At 45.0% G+C, this 20,521-nt stretch overlaps 1 protein-coding gene and 1 non-coding gene across 2 annotated transcripts in view; one reads left to right on the top strand and one right to left on the bottom strand.

Annotated features, from left to right (window-relative positions):
* pyroxd2 (pyridine nucleotide-disulphide oxidoreductase domain 2) overlaps positions 1-20,521 on the bottom strand; it is a 58,872-nt gene that overhangs the window by 13,955 nt on the left and 24,396 nt on the right. The window contains exons 5-12 of the mRNA XM_072557138.1: positions 15,031-15,186; positions 12,762-12,915; positions 10,508-10,569; positions 7,994-8,091; positions 6,500-6,641; positions 5,757-5,891; positions 2,905-2,977; positions 733-889 (exon numbers count right to left, since the gene is read on the bottom strand). Of these exons, the coding sequence (XP_072413239.1) occupies positions 733-889; positions 2,905-2,977; positions 5,757-5,891; positions 6,500-6,641; positions 7,994-8,091; positions 10,508-10,569; positions 12,762-12,915; positions 15,031-15,186 (977 nt within the window). The remainder of the gene's footprint in view (positions 1-732; positions 890-2,904; positions 2,978-5,756; positions 5,892-6,499; positions 6,642-7,993; positions 8,092-10,507; positions 10,570-12,761; positions 12,916-15,030; positions 15,187-20,521) is intronic.
* Positions 20,294-20,366, top strand: trnak-uuu (transfer RNA lysine (anticodon UUU)). Its single transcript has one exon. It is a non-coding gene; the product is annotated as a tRNA-Lys (tRNA).

Below are 20,521 nucleotides of genomic sequence, written 5' to 3'. Positions count from 1 at the left end.
TGGCCAATACTACCTAATGATCACGACAGTTTCCAGTCTCCACACTCCATGACAAATGAATGAAGCAGGTGCTTTGCAAAATCAATCAAATAATCAAATGACTGCTTTTAAATTTCTTTTATCTATAGTTGGGAGGGGAATGAAGAGAGAGAGACATGGAGAGAGGCAGAGAGATGGAGAGAGATAGAGGGAGAGGGGTAGACAGAAAGAGAGAGAGCTAGATAGAGATATGGACAGGAGAGAGAGAGCTGGATAGAGATAGGGACAGGTAGAGAGAGATATAGAGAAAGAGTGAGGTAGAGAGATAGAGGGGAAGAGGTAGACAGGAAGAGAGAAAGATAGAGAGAGAGAGAGAGACAGAGGGAGAGAAAGGTAAAGAGATAAAGGGGAAGAGGTAGACAAAAAGAGAGAGATATAAAGATAGAGAGAGTGGTAGCTGCTGCATTTGCAGAGAGAAAACCTTGATGCTGAGACAATTTGTACTAGGTTTTACACCACAGCAGACCATGATCTACTGGATATCCAGTGTACTACTGAGGAGCACCCACTGTACATGTAGGCAAGTAAAGAAGCCAGTTTGTACACAGCAAGAGTTCACAAAATGCACCAAAGTAAACAAGCAGCTCATGTGTTTTCCAGAAGTGATGGCTGAGGGATAAATGTTGAGCAGGATAGTGGGAATCTCCTCCTCTCCCCTTCCCTCCCCAGAAGAACAAATTCCTCAGATTGTACCTGGTGGATGGAAGGCCCCGGCAGGCTTCCTCATAAGCCTCTTTGATATAGGCCATGTCCTCACAGTTCAAATGAATGGTACCAGCGATACGCTGAGAAGGAGGTATGCCATCATTGGTGGGCACAGCCAGGAAGTTTGGTAAGCGATCCACAGCAACTGGTAAATATCAAAACAATCAATGTTTTACCTTTGGTTTAGATTTAATATGTAAATTTAGGGCATTATGACCTACATAGGGACCTCCTCAGTTCTCATTGTTATTTTCAGATCCCTCAAAGCCCTCATTTCCTCCCCTTTCTCTATAACTTACTCTGGCACCAGATCTCTGCTCCTCTCCAGTACATCCTGGTTTTAATTCCTCAAATCTCACAGACTTTGCCTTTAACTGCCCTGTTTGGTACAAACTGTGGGATGTGTATTTTTTTTTAAAATAGGATATCTATTGTAAGTTTAGGTTTCTGAGTTAATAACAGGTAGATTTTGAATGATCTCAGAATCCCAACAGTACGGATAGGTGCCATTCGGCCCATCAGGTCCACACTGACCCACTGAAGAACATTCCACCCAGAACCACCCTCTATCCTATCCCTGTATTTCCCGTGGCTAACCCACCTAGCCTGCTCATCCCTGGACACTATGGGCAAGTTAACATGGCCAATCCACCCAACCTGCACATCTTTGGATTGTGAGAGGAAACTGGAGCAGCCGGGGGAAACCCACACAGACACGGGGAGAACGTGCAAACTCCGGTAAGACAGTCACCCAAGGCTGGAATTGAACTTGGGTTCCTGGCACTGTGAGGCAGCAGCACTAACCACCGTGCCACCTAATAATCTTGACCATGTGAACACGAGAAGATTGTTTCCTCTCTGCATCCGTCCAGAATGAGATGGCCTGGTTTTAAAATGCGGGGTGGGATGGAGATAAGGCGATTCTTGTTCCTCTCAGATATTTGTGCAGCTTTGGAGCTCAATCATGGAAGGTGACGGAGACCCCTGAATTGAATATTTTTAAGATGGCGGTAGATAGGTTTTCATTAAAGCAGGGAAGCAAAGTTCATCAGGGGGTAGATGGGAATGTGGAATTCCAAACAGATCAGCCCGTGATCTTAATGAATGGTGGAGCAAACTTAAGGGGCCCGAATGGTGCAATTTTGACTGTATTTTGTATGGGTTCGTAACTTTCCTGTTGAAGCATCTTGTGATGTTTACTATATTAAAGCTGCTATATGAATGAAAGTTTTTGTTGTCGCTAATGTCCCCACGTTTTATTCTAGTTGTGAATATCAAAGGGTTTCCAATTGTTGGTGGGGATCGAGTATCCCTGGTCCTGCACTGGGTTGGGCAATTGCTCTTTTTCTGGTCTTTGGTGCAAAGTTCAAATCCAGGTCAAAGCAATGCAGTGAACTGAATGGTGTCAGGGCTTAAATTCTGTAGCGAGGTTCCATAGAATGGCTTGCATTCCTTTTGAGTTTACAAATGCAGGGTCATCCGATTGATTGAAGGGATCTGACAAGAGTGAATCCAGAGATGACCAACAGAAGGATCTTACAGAAGGACAGAAAAGGCTTGAGAGATCAACCCCTTTGGGGGGGGAATCTGGTACAATACAGGAAGGCACAACCTTACAGCTGGAGCTAAGTTGTTCAGTGGAGAGATCAGGAGGCACTTTCTCTCACTTAAAGCAGGATAGCGGAAGTGAGGAGCTCACCTAAACTATCTCAGGGTGAAGGCGTGATTATAACTGAGCCCAGCAGACATCTTCCAGATTCCCCAGGGTAGGGGAGTCCAAAACTGGAGGGGGCTAGGTTTAAGGTGAGAGGGGATAGATTTAAAAGGGACCCGAGGGGCAACATTTTAACACAGAGGGTGGTGCGTGTATGGAATGAGCTGGCAGAGATGGGTACAATGACAGCATTTAAAAGATAATTGGATGGTACATGGATAGGAAAGTGGGGAGTGGAGCTAACTACAAGCAAATGGGACTAGTTCAGATTAGGAAACCTGGTAGGCATCGACGGGTTGGGCCGAAAGGTCTGTTTTCGTGTTGTATGACTCTATGAACGCCCAACATCAAAGACCATGATTGGTCCAGCCTAGGAACATGTCATCCAGCTGGTAGTACTCACTTCATTCAAATCCATCTCACCCTCTCACCAAGGCTATACGTACCATTGATCTTTGTAACAGGAGAAGTGTAGTCAATGGAGGAAACTTCCTTAATAAATTCTTTAGACAGTGATTCCTAGAACAGGCAGAATTTCACATTAAAGACTTGCATTTACACCTTATCTTTCATCTCTGTTTGACATACAATGTTGTAAATGTAAAGTCCTCAAGTAGCACTGGGATAATGTGGTATTCTTTGATCTATGAACATTGATCAGGACACTAGGGACAACTGTTAGTTTGTCATTGGGATATGGGCCAGAATTTATTGTCCATCCCTCACTATGCAGAGGGCCATGGTGAATAGTCAACCGCACTGCTCTGGGTCTGGAACACATGTAGGCCAGACTGGGTAAGGATGGCAGATTTCCTTCCAAAAATGGCATTAGTGGGCCAGATGGGTGTGTACTACATTTGACAGTGCTTCCAATGTCACCAGTAGGCTAGCTTTTTATCCCACATTTTTATTGAATTGATTTTCACCAGTGGCCACAAATTGAAACCTACATCCGCAAATCATCAGGCTACGTTTCTGGATTTTACCAGTCCAAAAACATTACTACAACACCTTTGGCTGTCTGCTTCTGTGTCATGGGATCATTTATGATGGGGCCCCATCAATATTGGAACCAGGAAAGTCAGCCTGGAGTTTACACTCAAAACATCCGCAGTGAGGCTGGAACCTATAAAACCTTTGACTCTGAGACGTGGCTGTGCCACAGCTGGTATGTAAAATTTGACAAGAAAGCCACCTGAGTAGATTACCCACATGTGCATAAAGCTAACATGGCAAACTGCCTCTGGAAAAACTGTCTGATATCCATTCTCATTGCCTCAGTGAATTTATCATTCAGGCAAACTAGTCTGATTAGCTAAGTGGTAACATGCTTATCTTTAATCACACTGGTTGCCAGCACAGCTAACATTTTCAGTGGAGACCTCACTGTCAGCTTCTTATTGAGATCAGTCGAGCGACTGATACCAAGTGGGGAAGGATATCCACACAATGTATTCAGCAGACAATGGGTTCCGTTTTGATCAAAGCAGTGGAAGTTTATTATATAGGTGTAACTAACTGATGAGCACTAAGGTTCACAATTGTGATACATCAGGCTGAAACGTATGTATCACTCTCGTAGCTACATGCTATTAGCAGTGAGAACAATTGTTGAACCACTGGTTGGAGCACCCTAAACATTCTGGGAGAACAAGTTCATTCCTTTCAGGAACAATCCTTTATATCCTGACCTTATCTTGTGGATGTTGGTTAACTCTATCAGGTACTAAGTGCCTTATACAACAATACCCAGATTCCAAAGTTCCCAGTTCGAAATTAGACAGGGTTGACGGGTGACAGCTTAAGCCGAACTTCATACATTAAGGTACAACCCAGCAGCTAAAGTCCCTCTGAATACTTTGAGTAATTAGCATTTGAACTTGATATTTTCCTAGACTCAACTCACCCTCCCCATGCAATGATCCTGAATCCATTGAATTCAATTCCGGTGTTCACCCACACGCATGGATGGTCTTCCACACTGTTAATATAATCTCTTAGTGTGGAACTGAATCCTAAAGTTCAGCAAGGTCCTAGCTGTGACCCTCCATCAATGCCAAGCTAATCACAGCCAGGGCTTCAATAGTTTTTCACAGGATATGGGCATCACTGGCTAAACCAACATTCATTAGCTATTCCTCATTACCCATGAGAAGGTAGAGGTTGCTGCCTACATGCTGCAGGTATATCCACAATACTGCTTGGGAGGAACTTCCAGCATTTAGACCCAATGACACTGAAGGAACAGTGATATATCTTCAAATCAAATGGTGTGTGGCTTGGAGGGGAACTTGCAGATGGTAGTGTTCCCAGGGATCTGTTGTTCTTGTCCTTCTAGATGGAGGTGTTTGTGAGTTTGGAAGGTGCTGTCTGAGGACCTTTAGTGAATTTCTGCAGTGCATCTTGTTAATTGTGCACATTGCTGCAACTTAGCATCAATGGTGGAGGGAGTGGATGTTTGCGAATGTGGTGCCAATCAAATGGCTGCTTTGTCCTGAATGGTGTCAAGCTTCTTGAGTGTTGTTGGGGCTGTACCCATCCGGGCAGGTGGGGAGTATTCCATCACACTCCTGACGTATGCCTTATAGATGGTGGGCAGGCTTTGGGGAGTCGGGAGGCGAGTTACTCACTGCAGGATACCTAGCCTCCAACCTGATCTTGTAGCCCTTGGTGTTTATATGGCCAGACTAGTTCAGTTTCTGGTCAACGGAATGCCCCAGGACAGTGATAGTGGGGTAATTCAATAATGGGAACACCAATGATTGTGAAGAGGCGACGGTCATTACTTGACACTCAATGGTGGTAGAAGTGATTCATGACAATTAAACCTAACGCTCATGGGTGAAGGATTGTTCACAGGGTGTAGGTATCACGGGCAATGGCCAGCATTTACACCCATCTCTAAACTGCCTTGAGGAGCTGTTGCTAAGCTGGTATCTCCAATCACTGCAGCCACTGTGGTGAAGGTGCAACCCATGGTGAGGATTTTGACCCAGTGACAACAAGGGGATATCAAGACGTGCCCAAGCTGGGACAAGGTGCACGGCCTGGAGGGGAACTCGGTTGCCAATGGGACTCCATTAACTGCTGACAGAAAGCAGTCATGGAATGGGGGTGGTAGATGTGGTAGATAATGGCGTGGGATGGTTGTTGGGCTCATCACCATTCAACAATCTGCCAACCTTCACTGTCTGAAAAAGGACTACTTGAGTGACATTATCTGGGTGTGAGCAGAACCCCTGGTAGTGAATATAAAAAGTATGGAAGAGGAATCAAATAGAGACATTATCCAATGTACCTTTGGCGTCAGCTGGAGGAAGGTCACATGAGCAGTGGCATTGGATAAAACCACTTTGCTCCTTATCTCAGTTCCATCTTGCAGCACAACTCCCTGTGCTTTCCCATTACTGTCCACAAGAATGGAATCCACTACCTGTTCAACAGAGAGAGAGAGAACTACATTAACTTTCACTGACAATATTAAAGGCATGAACAGTGTTAATTTTCATATTTATCAAGGTACTGTGAGCTTAGCAGTAAATTGCTCTACAAGACGACCAGAATGGCTGTAAGTGTGATACTGGTGTGACTCTAGGCTAAGCAATTTGGATACATTATTGAAACAGACTGAAGGGAACTTTAGGAGAAAGTGAGGACTGCAGATGCTGGAGATCCGAGTCAAGAGGGTGGTGCTGGAAAAGCACAGCAGGTCAGGCAACATCACACTCTCAACTGTGAAGGGAATTTTACCTCAAGCCTGGCCACGGCATAATACAGGGTTAAAGCACCATGACAGGGTGAAAAAGCAAAATGGGTTTAATTCTCCACATTAATGCTCCGCAGTAGACACATGAGACCATTTAATAGAAAGACTTTCCCTTTGTGCACACTGATATTGTTGCTAACTATCCTAAATTTGTACTCTCTGGTTGCTGGCCCTCCTGACAAAGAGATCAGCTTCTCCTTGTTTATTCAGTTTGTAACCTCCTTATAAAGCAAATTAAAATGGAATGGTCAGATGAGTGTATCTGGAGCACGTACCTTCTCTGTAAAGATTGAGGCTCCATGATCCGCAGCCACATTGGCGATGGATTTGGAAAGTGCACCCATTCCACCTTCCACATAACCCCAAGCCCCTTTAATCCCCTCCAGCTCCCCCATCACGTGATGAAGCAGTACATACCTAAAATGAGCAAGAAAACAGTTGAGGGGCTTTTGGAACACAAATTATCCATGTGTCACTTGACAAGTTTTATTTGCTCTGTACATGGAATTACTAAAGTTTGGGCAAGCCTTCAGAATCCTGAAACACTCTGCCACCTAATGGCCAGCATCTGCCACTGCACCATGACGGCGGAAATCCTAACACTGAATGGGAAAGGTTGACACAGCAATGTTGTCACAAAAGTATGTTTTATTTTCCTGGGACTTGTGCAATGGTGGCAAGATCAGCATTTATTACCCATTCCTAACTGCCTCAAGAGGGAGAGAATTCCAGGCTTTCGACCCAGTGACAGAGAAGGAACGGTGATATACTTCCAAGTTAGGATGGTGAGTGGCTCAGAGGGGAACTTGCAGGGGCTGGCAGGACCAAACATTATGCTGCCAGGAAATGAAGTTTGTCACATTTGTGCAGCAGTTTTTTTTTAATTCATTCACAGGATGTGGGCATCACTGGCTAGACCAGCATTTATTGCCCATCCCTGCCCAGAGGGCAATTAAGAGTCAACCACATTAGATTAGATTCCCTACAGAATGGAAACAGGCCCTTCGGCCCAACAAGCCCACACCGACCTTCCGAAGAGTAACCCACCCAAACCCATTCCCCTAACCTACATTTACCCCAGATTAATGCACCTAACACTATGGGAAATTTAGCATGGCCAATTCACCTGACCCGCACATCTTTGGATTGGGGAGGAAATCCACACAGACATGGGGAGAACGTGCAAACTCCGCACATACAGTCGCCCAAGGCTGGAATCGAACCCAGGTCCCTGGCATTGTGCTAACCACTGAGCCACCGTGCTGCCCCATTGCTGTGGGTCTGGAGTCACATGTAGGCCAGGCCAGGTAAGGATGGAAGTTTCCTTCCCTTTTGAACATTAGTGACCTAATGAGCTTTTCCAATAATTGGCAATGGACTCATCGTCATCATTAGACTCTTAGTGTCTGAGATTTTAAAAACTGAATTCAAATTCCACCATGGCAGGATTCAAACCTGGTCCCCAGAACAGTTTCTGGATTAACAGTTCATTGATAATACCACTAGGCCATTTCCTCCCCTTTGTAAGGTAGCAGATGCTGAACTGGGTTAATTAAATTAATATTCAGAAAAGTTTATATTAAAAACTGAAGAGAATCAGAGGTTATTGAGCAACGTTGGAAGAATAAATATCAGATACAAATTGTCCATGATTTAATTGAAAAGAATGTCTGAAACCTCTTTCTTTTACTATTTTAATAAATAACTTTGATGCAAAAGTTCAAGATAAATTTACTTGAAACGAATGAAAGATCTGATGGTTTTCCTACCCACTGCCTGCAGCCTGCGGACTTATCATTGCACCAATAACTCCATCAGTAGCCAGAGTCGCTTTCAGGGGCTCTGATTCAAACCAGTGATTTAGAATCTGCCAAAAAAAAGAAAATAAGGACAGCAAGTTGGCAAAGCGTAGCTATCAGAGGATAATGTCAGAACTGATGCTCCTGTAAATATCCCACGTGAAGCGAAATAGAGATTTAGTCACTGTCCAGCAATGCATTTCTCAAAGGACAGACTTCCACATTGGACAGACGCCTGCAAGGAAACAGCTCCAGGAACAACTGCTGAGCTGACGCTGTCAGTAACAAGGCTGCAAGGCAACTCCCATTTCATCGGGAAAGCCTCATCATTGTCAGTCTGTTCCTCACACAAAGACTGGGTACAGAATACTTACCCCAGAGCAAATAGGGAGGTGTGGGAGAGTCTGGCAAGGACTAGCGGGGAGGCTCCTGGGGGCAGGCAAGGCCAGAGATATCCTCGTGAAGTTCGGAGGGACGTTCCTGCTCTTCGGACTCCCCCCACCAACCTCCCCCCCCCCACTACAAAACAGGAATGTTTCTCTCTACTTCCCGATAGTTGCTGACCACTTTATAACCTACGCTGTCCTCCTGTAGGATACAACCTGTGGGAGAGGAGGACAGGCTCAGAGTGGGTAAGCAGTTTGTTCAGTTTCAGTGTCCATCCACCCAGTTTCCATCATGGCTTTGAGAGAGGAATCGCCCAAACGCCATGCTCTTGTTCCTCAGCCATTTTGTGTCTTAGCCAAATTTTTATTGTTTAATTTTAATCGATGGGGTCAGGATATCACTGGCTCGGCCAGTATTTATTGCCCATCCCTAAGTTAAGAGTCAACCACATTGTTGTGGGTGTGGAGTCACATGTAGGCCAGACCAGCTAAGAATGGCAGTTTCCTTCCCTAAAGGACAATAGACAAATGGGGACAATAGACTTTTTGTAGATTATTTTGTAATGGGTTAAATGCAATAAAATAAGGCACCATTGTCCTAGAGGGAGGTGACTGGTGGTGATTTAACCTGCGGGTCACCACTCCTCAGGCAAGGGGAGAGGTTGAGAAGGGGGGACATTCCTGGTGATTCCAGCCAGGGTGAGAATTGAACCCATGCTGTTGGCATTACTCTACATTTCGAACAAGCCCCCAGCAAGCTAACCAGGCCCCTAATGGGAAACAAAATTAGCTGGATAGACTTGGCAGGTCTGGCAGCATCTGTGGAGTGAAACAGAGAACAATAACTCCGATTTCTCTCCACATTTGTTGCCAGACCTGCTGAGTCTTCCCAGCAATTCCTGATCTTGTTTCTGATTTCCAGCCTCGCAGTTCTTTGGGGGTTTTTTTTTGTTTAGTTACCCCCTGTGGGATCAGTGCGATGCCAGCAAGTCTGGCATCCCCATCCTTAATGCCCATTGAACAAAGTGTCCTGCAAGAGCTATTTCAGAATCACCCCCATTGCAGTGGGTCTGGAGTCACATGTAGGCCAGGCTGAGTGAAGATGGCAGATTTTCTTCACTAAAAGGACACTGAGGCATAGTGTCCTACAGCACGGAAACAGACTCTTCAGTCCAACTCATCCATGTCAACAAGTTTTCCCAAATTAAACTAGTCCCACTTGCCTGCATTTGGCCCATATCCCTCTAAACCTTTCCTATTCATGTACCTGAACAGATGTCTTATAAATGCTTTAACTCTACCTGCCTCTAATACCTCCTCTGGCAACTCATTCTATACACACTCCATACCTCCCTCCGCATGAAAAAGTTGTCCTGTAGGTCCCTTTTAAATCTTTCCCCTCTCATTGTAAACCTATGCCCTCTGGTTTCTGAATCCCCCGTCCGAGGAAAACGACGTTGGCTATTTGCCTTATCCCTGTCCCTCATGACTTATAAACCTCTACAAGGTCACCCCTCAGCCTCCAACGCTCCAGGGAGAAAAGTCCCATTCCTCTCCTTATAACTCAAATCTCCAGTCCTGGCAAACAGTCTTGGAAATGTTTTTTCTGCACCCTTTCCAGTTTAACAGCATCAAGGTTAACAAGATGACAATAACTGTATGCAGGATTCTGAAAGGACCCTTGCCAATCTCTTGTACAGCTGTAACATGATGAGTCAACTCCTGCCCTCAATGCTCTGACAACAAATTCTGGAGATCACAGTGGGACAGGCAGCATCCATGGAGAGAGAGCAAGCTAACGTTTCGAGTTCAGATGATTCTTCATCAGAACTGAACTCTTGATGTTTTTATTAAACCCAACAATTGGCAATGACCGCCATTAGGCCATTTTAAATTCCAGACTTTATTGAGGTTGGATTTCCTCATTTGTCATTTGATGTCCCCAGAATGTTAGCCAGATTCCTAGCTCAGCGACATCGCACCTGCACCACGGTCTCTGCCAAGTGCGGAATCCCTGAGGCTGGGATCAGAAATGTTAGGGTCAATACACAATGGGACCATACAACAGCAGTTTCCAAAAGGGAATTTCTGTGCTTACTTTGGATATTGGAGCTGTCAATAGTTCGTAGAACTGTGGAATACGTCTCCCCAGTTTAAGACCTGTGAGGAGAAGAAGGAAAACGGTGAATAGGAGTGAACAAGAGAACTAGGAATAGGAGTCAGCCCCTTGAGCCTTGCCACCAGGCAATAAGACCATGACTGACCCTTGACCTTGACTTCACTCTCCTCAATGTTGAAAGATCAAGTGATTTCCATGTTGAATAGATTCAACCACTGAGCATCCACAGCTCAGGGGTAGAGGATTCTAGAATCCCTACAGTGTGGAAACAGGCCCTTCGGCCCAACAAAGAAGAGTAACCCACCCAGACCCTTTATTTACCCCTGACTAATGCACCCAATATAAACATCCTTGAACACCATGTGACAATTTAGCATGGCCAACTCACATTTTTGGACTGCACGAGGAAACCCGCACAGACATGGGGAGAATGTGCAAACTCTACTCAGACAGTCGCCCGATGCTGGAATCAAACCTGGGAGGTAGCAGTGCTAACCACTGAGCCACCATGCTGCTTTTTATTAAATTCATCCAACCCCTCCTACCCCTTGCAATTTCCTCCATTCAACCTGAAGGCTTATAAATGAGTAAAAAAGTAGCTCCTCATTTCAGTCCTAACTGGCTGGCCTCTTCACCCAAGGTTATGGGACTGTGTCCCAGGGGAAACAGCCTCACAATTGACAATATTGAAAATGGTGCTCGCTTTACGAATGGACCACGACATGCTGCAGATCTAGCAGAGAGTAGCTGATGCTCACTGGGGTAATTAAAGACTGGTTTTCTCCAGGAATGGGAATGGTCAGGAATGATTCAGAGCAAACCGATGTGCAGGTTAGGTGAATTGGCCATGCTAAGTTGCCCGTAGTGTTAGGAGAAGGGGTAAATGTAAGGGAATGGGTCTGGGTGGGTTGCGCTTTGGCGGGTCAGCATGGACTTGTTGGGCCAAAGGGCCTGTTTCCACACTAAGTAATCTAATCTAATCTTTAAAAAAAACTGGAGTTTGTATTGAACTGTGAAATACAAATAAACAGTTATGGAAGACAGATTGACTCCTACATCTGAAAGTGGATCTCTTGACATTTAATATTAATATGGTCTTTGTCAAGGCCATTCAGCAATTTGGAAGTATCAATCATACTTATTCTTCTAAAAGCCAGGGAGCTTTTACTACAATTCTCCTCACGGGTGGCCATTTAGAACCTTTCAATCAATCTAACAAACCTCCATTGCACAAATGACTTATGCCCTGATTCACAGTGTCAGGGACTCAGGTTCGATTATACCCTTAGGTGACTGTCTGTGTGGAGTTTGCATGTTCTCTTTGCGCTTGCATGGGTTTCCTCCGGGTGCTCCGGTTTCCTCCCACAGTCCAAAGATGTGTAGATTAGGTGATTTGGCCATGCTAAATTGCCCATAGTGTCCACGGATGAGCAGGTTAGGTGGATTAGCTGTGGTAAAATGGAGGCGTATGGTTCTGGTTGGGATGGTTTTCAGAGGGTTGGCGCAGACTCAATGGGCCAAATGGCCTCAATCTGCATTGGAGGGATTCTATGTTGAAAGGGTTTAATAATAGGGGAAGAGTTCCACCTCAGTGCTGAGAGCACCATTTGGGTGAGAGGGTGAATGGTACTTGTGGCACAGTGGTAATGTTCTTACCTCTAAGTCAGGAGGTGCAGGCTCAAGTCCCACCTACTTCAAAGGTGTACATTAACATCTCTCAACAGATTGATTAGAAAATATCAACTTATGGAGCATCAGATGTGGCGTATTAGGAATGAGATGACTGATCCCCCAAACAAACATAATCATCTTCATTAGTGCTAAGTATGACTCTAACAGCAGAGAACTGTAGGAGCTCTTCTGGTGCAATGGTAGTGTCTCTACCTATCAAACCAGGTGACTCCGGTTCAAGCCCCACCTCCTTCAGAGGTGTGTTCTAACATCTCTGAACAGATTGATTAAAAAGATATCTAATGCAGGGGATACATCTTTTTAAAAAATCTATACTCGCAACTGACATTTGTTCCACATTCAATGAACTCATCAGGGCTGAAAGCAGTTCATCTCTTTTTCCTGTCATTTGTCTGACCTTTCTGTTTTGGCAAATTTAGCTGTTGCATTTGTTTAAAAAAGGAACATTTGCAAAACTTGCAAAAGTATGTAATTGACTGCAACGTGCCTCGGGATGGCTCTGTGAAGGGCACTATATAAAGTGCAGTTTCTGTTCGATTACCTGTTTGGATGAGAGGTTTAACAGTGCGTAGGGATTGTATCTTCTGTATCAGTGAGCCACTAGTTAGTGATGAGACATCCACAGGTACTGCATCCAATAGGGGCTCCACGGACAGGGCCATGTGATTGATGAAAGCTTCATATTCTGCATATGACTAACAAACAAAACACAACTCACATGTAGATGTCAGAAAATATTCAGACCCTTTTTTTGTTCATTCACATGATGTGAGCATCCCTGGCTAGTTCAGAACTTATTACCCACATTTATTGCAGTTAAGTGTCAACCCTATTACTGTGGGTTTGGGGTCACACATGTACTCCAGACCAGGTAAGGATGGTAGTTTCCTTCCCTAAAGGGCATTAGTGAACCAGATGGCTTTTTTCAACAATAGATTCTTAGTCATTATTAGCTCCTTAATTTCAGATTTTTATTGAATTCATCTTCTACCATTATGGGATTTGAACCTAAGCCCCCAGATCATTACCTGGGGTCTCTGGATTAATAATCCCGTGACAATATCACTAGGCCATCCCCTCCACTCCCCTCCCATATATCAGAGATTGATTTAGATATTTAACCATCTTTGGAGGAATTTCATATAGAAACTCATTGCTCTCTAAGGATTGTCAAATAGATGTCAAATGGTATCTGCCCATCCTCACACACACCCCCATTCAACTTTGACCTACTATCCTGCAAAAGGAGTATTCCAACCCTCTTCTTCATGCACAGGGAACCATTGTGCCCCAGGATATTTTCATCATCTCAATCTGAACAGTAGTTGTTTGTTCGTGAAGCTGAGTGTGAGGAAATGCAAAAGTTGAATTTATATAGCAACTATCATGACCTCAGGATTACACCATATTGTCTTACAGCCAATGAAATATCTTTGAAGTGCGGCCAATGTTTGAACATATCAACAGAGCAACCAATTTGTGCACAGCAAGCTCCCTCAAGTGATAATGGCCAGATCAGCTGTTTCATGAGACATAAATGTGACCTGGACACTAGGGCCCTGCGCTTCTGGGAAATAGTGCCATGGAATTTGATCTGTACAAGCCTCTGTAGGCCTTAGTCCAGTCATCCCCAATGCTCCAACTCTCCTTCACCAGAAGACTACCTTTGGCTTTGGGTTAGAGAAGCCATCTTTAGTTGGGTACATTCCTATAAGTTCGATCAGAGGACCTCCGACTTCCAATCTTCCTAGCATGCTGAGCAGCCCTTTCTCTCACAAATAAAACAAATTCTTTCATGGGATTTGGGCATCACAGGCAATGTCAGCATTTGTGGTCCAGTTGGAAATGCCTATTGAATGGAAAGACTTACTGTACCATTTCAGAAGGTCAGTAACAGACAGTCACATTGGTGTGGAGTCACATTTGGGATCACACCAAGTACAGATGGAAAATTTCCTTCCCTAAAGGACATCCATGAACCAGATGGGTTTTGGTGACAATCAATAGTTGTTGCCATGGTCACCATTGAAGGGTGTAGCTTTTTTTTTCAGATTTATTCATGGGGTTCAACCCAGTAGCAGTCATGATGGGATTTGAACCTGTGCTTTTAAAAATCATTCATGGGAAATGGACATCACTGGCAGGTCAGCATTTATTGCCCATCCTTGGCTGCCCTTGAAGTAAGTGGCTTGCTAGGCCATTTCACAGGGCAGTTGAGAGTCAACCACACTGATATGGGTTTGGATTCACATGTAGATCAGACCAGTTGGGGATGGCAGATTTCCTTCTTGAAGGGCATTAGTGAACCAAATAAAATTTTCCCAACAATTGATAGTGATTTGTGGTCATCAGTAGATTCATAAATCCAGATTTGTTTTAAAAACTTGGATTCAAATTCTACCATCTGCTGTGGTGGGAGTCAAATTTAGTGCCCAGAACATTAGCTGAGTTTCTGGATTAATAGTCTAGTGGTAATACCACTAGGCCATCACCAGTATGTGTCCCTAATGGCATTAACCTGAGTTTTTGGAGTATTAGTGTCATCACCATTCCCAATACCCCCCATGTCCCCCTGGTCTCCAATACTCTTATAACAAAGAAACAAAAAGCCTTCAGAAGAAAATTAAACAAAAAGAAAGCACTTTTATTTTCCCAATTCCTTTACATATTTTTCCAGCGTTATGTCTATAAGATCCTATTTCAATTCATGGAGACTCTGGGACAATGTAACTGACTTGAGTCTATGTGTGTAACTTGGGGGATTGACTTTTGTGGGGTTAGAAAAGAAAGCTCCTGACAATTGGAGTTACCTGTGCATCTTTCACTGAAAACTGTGCAATTTGTTTCTGGGTCTCTTCCATGGTATTGCCCATCAGGAGTGAGCGAGGTGGTTTCCCTCCAACTCCATCCTCTAACATCGGGGTGAAAGAAGACGGGTTCCGTATGTGTACCTTTAATCCATGTTTCTGTCACGAAAAAAAAGTACAAAATCATGCTTAGAAAATGTATTTTTCCAAATTAACTCAATCAGGTTTGAATGAGCAGGTACAAGCAACACACGATGCTGGGATTTTGAGTTGGGAAACAGCAATGAGGTTAGGAAACTGTCAGGTAAGGAAAAAGACAGGGATGTGGAGATCCTCATTCAGATATCCCGAAAAGTGAACAAGTTCAGCAGGTAATAGGGAGGGTAAACGGAATGTTAGCCTTTATGTTGAAGGGAATGGAGAATGAAAACTAGGGATGTCTTAATAAGGCTATACAAAACACAAGTCATATCACAGCTGGAATGCTGTGAACAGTTTTGGGGCCCTTAGTTAAGATAGACAGGCATAGGAGACATCCTAGAGGAGGTTCTCTAGGGCTGACACCAGGTATGGTGGGACTGTCTTATAAGAACATGTCAAGTAGGTTGGGCTTGTATTCAGTGGGGCTTAGAAGAATGAGAGGAGACCTTATTAAACCATGAGAGTGTTGGACTGGGATGGACAAAGTTGGAAGTCACACAACTTATAGTCCAACAACTTCCCTTACTCCCCCCTTACTTCCCTCCAAGGCCCCAAGGGATCCTTCCATATCCGCCACAAATTCACCTGCACCTCCACACACATCATTTACTGCATCCGCTGCACCCAATGTGGCCTCCTATATATTGGGGAGACAGGCCGCCTACTTGCGGAACGTTTCAGAGAACACCTCTGGGACACCCGCACCAACCAACTCAACCACCCCGTGGTTCAGCACTTCAACTCCCCCTCCCACTCCACCAAGGACATGCAGGTCCTTGGACTCCTCTATCGCCAGACCATAGCAACACGACGGTTGGAGGAAGAGCGCCTCATCTTCCACCTAGGAACCCTCCAACCACAAGGGATGAACTCAGACTTCTCCAGTTTCCTCATTTCCCCTCCCCCCACCCTGTCTCAGTCCCAACCCTCGAACTCAGCACCACCTTCCCAACGTGCAATCTTCTTCCTGACCTCTCTGCCCCCACCCCCACTCCTGTCTATCACCCTCACCTTATCACCCTCACCTTAACCTCCTTCCACGTATCGCATTTCCAATGCCCCTCCCCCAAGTCCCTCCTCCCCACCTTTTATCTTAGCCTGCTGGACACACTTTCCTCATTCCTGAAGAAGGGCTCATGCCCGAAATGTTGATTCTCCTGCTCCTTGGATGCTGCCTGACCTGCTGTGCTTTTCCAGCAACACATTTTCAGTTCTGACCTCCAGTATTTGCAGTCCTCACTTTCTCCTTATAGTCCAACAAGTTGATATAAAATCACAAGCTTTCGGAGTGCTGCCCCTTTGTCAGGTGAAGTCTTCATTTAACCTGGTGTCGTCTAACTTCTGACTTTATTAAAACATGTAAGATTATTGTGAGGGGACTTGACAGGGTAGATGCAGAGAGTTTAGGACCAGATTTTTATGACAGAGATGAGGGAGAATATTTTAGTCCCAGAGGGTAGTGATTCTTTAACACAAAGGGCTGTCAAGGCTGGGTTGTTAAATATAGATCAGTAAGAGAAGAGAGTGTGGTGCTGGAAAAGCACAGCAGGTCAGGCAGTATCGAGGAGCAGGAGAGTCATTGTTTCGGGCAAAAGCTCTTCATCAGGATTGAGGCTGAGAAACGAGGGGTTGGTGAGATAAATGGGAGGGGGCTAGGGGGAAAGTAGCTGAGAGTGCGATAGGTGGATGGAAGAGGGGGTAAAGGGGATAGGTCAGAAAGGAGGATGTAGCGGATAGGTGGGAAGGAAGATGGGCAGGTAGGACAGGTCATGAGGGCGGTGCTGAGTTGGAAGGTTGGATCTGGAATAAGGTGGGGGGGGAGGGGAAATGAGGAAAGTGGTGGAAACCACCTTGATGCCATAAGGTTGGAGGGTCCCGAGGCGGAGAATGGGGTGTTCTTCCTCCAGGCATCGGGTGGTGAGGGAGTGGTAATGGAGGAGGCCCAGGACCTGCATGTTCTCAGCAGAGTGGGAGGGGGGGTTAAAGTGTTCGGCCACGGGGCAGTAGGTTTTGGTTGGTGCGAGTGTCCTGGAGATGTTCTCTGAAGTGCTCTTTCGCCTAGATCAGTAAGAGAATCAAGGGTTCTGGGGAAAAAGCAGGAAAGTGAAGTTTGGATTATCAGATCTTAATGAATGATGCAGCAGACTTGATGGGCTGAATGGACTCCATCTGGTTTTATGCTGTTGGTGCATAGAGGCAGCACGGCTTAATACAGGCTCTCTCAACTTTAACATTGCGAGGCGAAAGGATCTGGAAATAGTTTACACTAAAGAATGGTGGAGGCAGATGCAATAATAAACATGATAAGATCTTCAAGGTGAAAAACTAAAATGGAGTAAACGTAGCTCTTCTAAAGAGCTAGCATAAAGGCAATGGACTAAATAGCCCCTTGCTGTATTGAACAATTCTATGGAATCAGTGCAAAAGGGAAACCACAAGGTCCAGTGGGCATGAACCTGGAGATAAGGGTAACAAGGAAGTGGGAACGCCAAAATATCAAATGAGTTTTTCAGTTCAGTGTTTACAACTTGCATTTGGGTCACCCTTTACTGTAGTAAAATATTTGCACGTGTAAGACCAAGTGACATTAGGAAAGGTGACTGGAAGCTTGATGTAAGATAGGTTTTAAGGAATGCCTTTAAGAAACAGACAGAGAGTGGTAATGGTCCAGAAACAGAACTGAGCAATCTGATAGATTGGATGTTAACTACCGAGCAGGCAATTGTTGAACAGACTGGATGTTTAAGGATGCGGTTAGGAAACATTACATAGAGGTCATTGCAACCTGCCATAAAACCTGGTTTAAATCAATTCAAGACAAATTTTAATGAGGACATGCACAAACAAAGCACTATTTGACAGTACTGGCATAACAAGGAAGGGGACGAGATGGATGGGCAATCCTTCCCAGTTTAGAGCCGACTGTTCCACTTCCTTAAACAGACATCCAGAAAGATGGGGGCTGCTTCAGGCTGCCTTAAGAAACAGAAATGGGCTATAACCTTCAGCATTCACACGGCACTAAGATACAATGAAAGCACCATCTGGAAAAATGTGAGTCAGGGTTCACAGTACAGCAGGTTGTGTGGGAAAAAAGCAAATCAGGTTTTAGAATTCAGCGAGAAACTATGCCTGAAAGGAAATATTAGAATTAATTCATTTCCATTTACTAGGTGACAGAAAGGAGTACCCTTCAACAGTATACAAGATGTTATGTTCACTATGAAGTGTCTTTGGACGCTCTAGGCACTAACAGGGTCTACAGAAATGCAATTCCCCTTCATCCCCTTTTTACTATCTATTCTAATTCAAAGCTGGTCATTTCGAATGTATTGTTAATTTGAATTGAAATCATGCAAAGAAAAATTCTCCACTATTGCTCCATTATAAGTATTGAATTCCACCTACTTTAACGTGGTTTCTTCATCAGAAGGTAGACTGACACTGAGTGAGTAGAGTAAGCTGCAGTGGGATGGTGTTTCTGTCCAAAATCTATTGCTCAGGCACTTAGTGCAGGGCACAGACGAGGATGGAATCAGGAGGAGGGAAGAAGGTTCGGAATTGTGGAAAGCAAATCAGAGTAGATAACCCAGCCCCCACCCTCCTCCCATTTTTATCTCTCACATACTACCCAAGGCACCTCCCATACCTCTGCTTTGATCCCCTTCATGCCCAGAGGACCACAGGAATGGGAGTAGGCCATTCAGCCCATCAAGCCTACTCTGCCATTTAATACAATTGTGGCTGATTGAACAACTGGCAACTGCCCCTGTGATTAGCAGCAGGAAGAACATCCAGCAGAGGGTGACCAAGAGGGAGAAGCATCACTTCGGTGGATACACTGCAGCGGATTGTCATGGGCCTGGTATCAAGGAGCGCAAGGTAAAGGACTACATGCTGAGGCACATGCTAAAGCTCGGAGCAGCTGCTGCCAAGATGCAGTGGGGAAAGACCATTGTGTAAGGTCCTTCTGCTGAAGAATAATGGGGGTCCATTTGGTAATTGGGCCCTCCTGACACCTCAGCTAAATGTGAAGAGGTTGACTGCAAATATAAGAACGATGAACATCAAAGACTTAATTTGTTCTCTGTAAGTTAAGACAGTGTAGATATAAACAGCTCCATTAACTATACAAGTACCGAAGATTTCTTTCTATCAATAAAGCATATTTTTGCAATTCAGAAAAAGAGAGCCGGGATACAGAAATGTACTATTGCAAAATTTGTTGGTAGCAGAGTAAACAGTAAGGCATTGGCTCTAGAGGCTTCAGAAAGCAGCAACTCAGGAAAAATTCCAGGTAAGCTCAGGTAAAGTCCTTTTAACTTTCCTCTTTAGTCTGACTGCAGTTGAGATGGCTGTTAGGGCAGACACACGTTCCTCCTACAGGATGTGGGAGCTCAGGGGGGCTTCCATCATTCCTGAAGCCTACACGTGTGGGAAGTGCACCCACCTGCAGTTCCTGGGGGACCATGTTAGGGAGCTGCAGCTGGATGCACTAAGGATCGTCCGAGATGCTGAGCGCTTCACAGGTAAGGGTTTTATTGAGGTGGTCACATCCATGGTGCAGGCAGAGAGTAGCCTGGTGACTACCTGGAAAGGCAAAGGGAGAAGGCAGAGAGTGCAGGAATCCCCTGTGGCCAATCCCCTCAAAAATAAGTACACCATTTTGGACACTGTTGGGGGGGGTGACCATTCAGGGGAAAGCAGCAGTAGCCAGGTTGGTGACACTACGGCTGGCTCTGGGGCACAGCGGGCAAGTGTAAACTGGACCTTAGTGATAGGAGAGTCAAGTTAGGGGGAACAGACAGATAGGACGTTTTGTATCCTGGGATGTCTCAGAACAACTGTAGAACATTCTCAAGTGGGAGGGTAAGCAGCCGGAAACCAATGTGCACATTGGCACAATGAGATAGGCAGAAATAGAGAGGAGGTCCTGCAGAGTGATTATAGAGAGCTAGGAAAATAGTTAAAAACCAGGACCTCGTCAGTGGTAATCTCCAGGTTAAATGCAGTGCCACATGTTAGTGAGCGTAAAAACAGGAGGATATGGCAGATGAATGCTAAAGCCTGGGTAGCTCAGTCGGTAGAACATCAGACTTTTAATCTGAGGGTCCAGGGTTCAAGTCCTTGCTCGGGCGACTGCGTTTAATGGGCGGCATAGTGGCACAGTGGTTAGCACTGCTGCCTCACAGTGCCAGAGATCTGGGTTCAATTCTTACCTCAGGCGACTGACTGTGTGGAGTTTGCACATACTCCCCGTGTCTGTGCAGGTTTCCTCCCGCAATTCAAAAAA

Source organism: Chiloscyllium punctatum, chromosome 38 (genome assembly GCF_047496795.1).
Source record: "Chiloscyllium punctatum isolate Juve2018m chromosome 38, sChiPun1.3, whole genome shotgun sequence".
In the NCBI taxonomy this organism is placed as follows: domain Eukaryota; kingdom Metazoa; phylum Chordata; class Chondrichthyes; order Orectolobiformes; family Hemiscylliidae; genus Chiloscyllium; species Chiloscyllium punctatum.
Note: the sequence above shows the minus strand (reverse complement) of the source record. Positions and strands in the feature narration are given on the sequence as shown.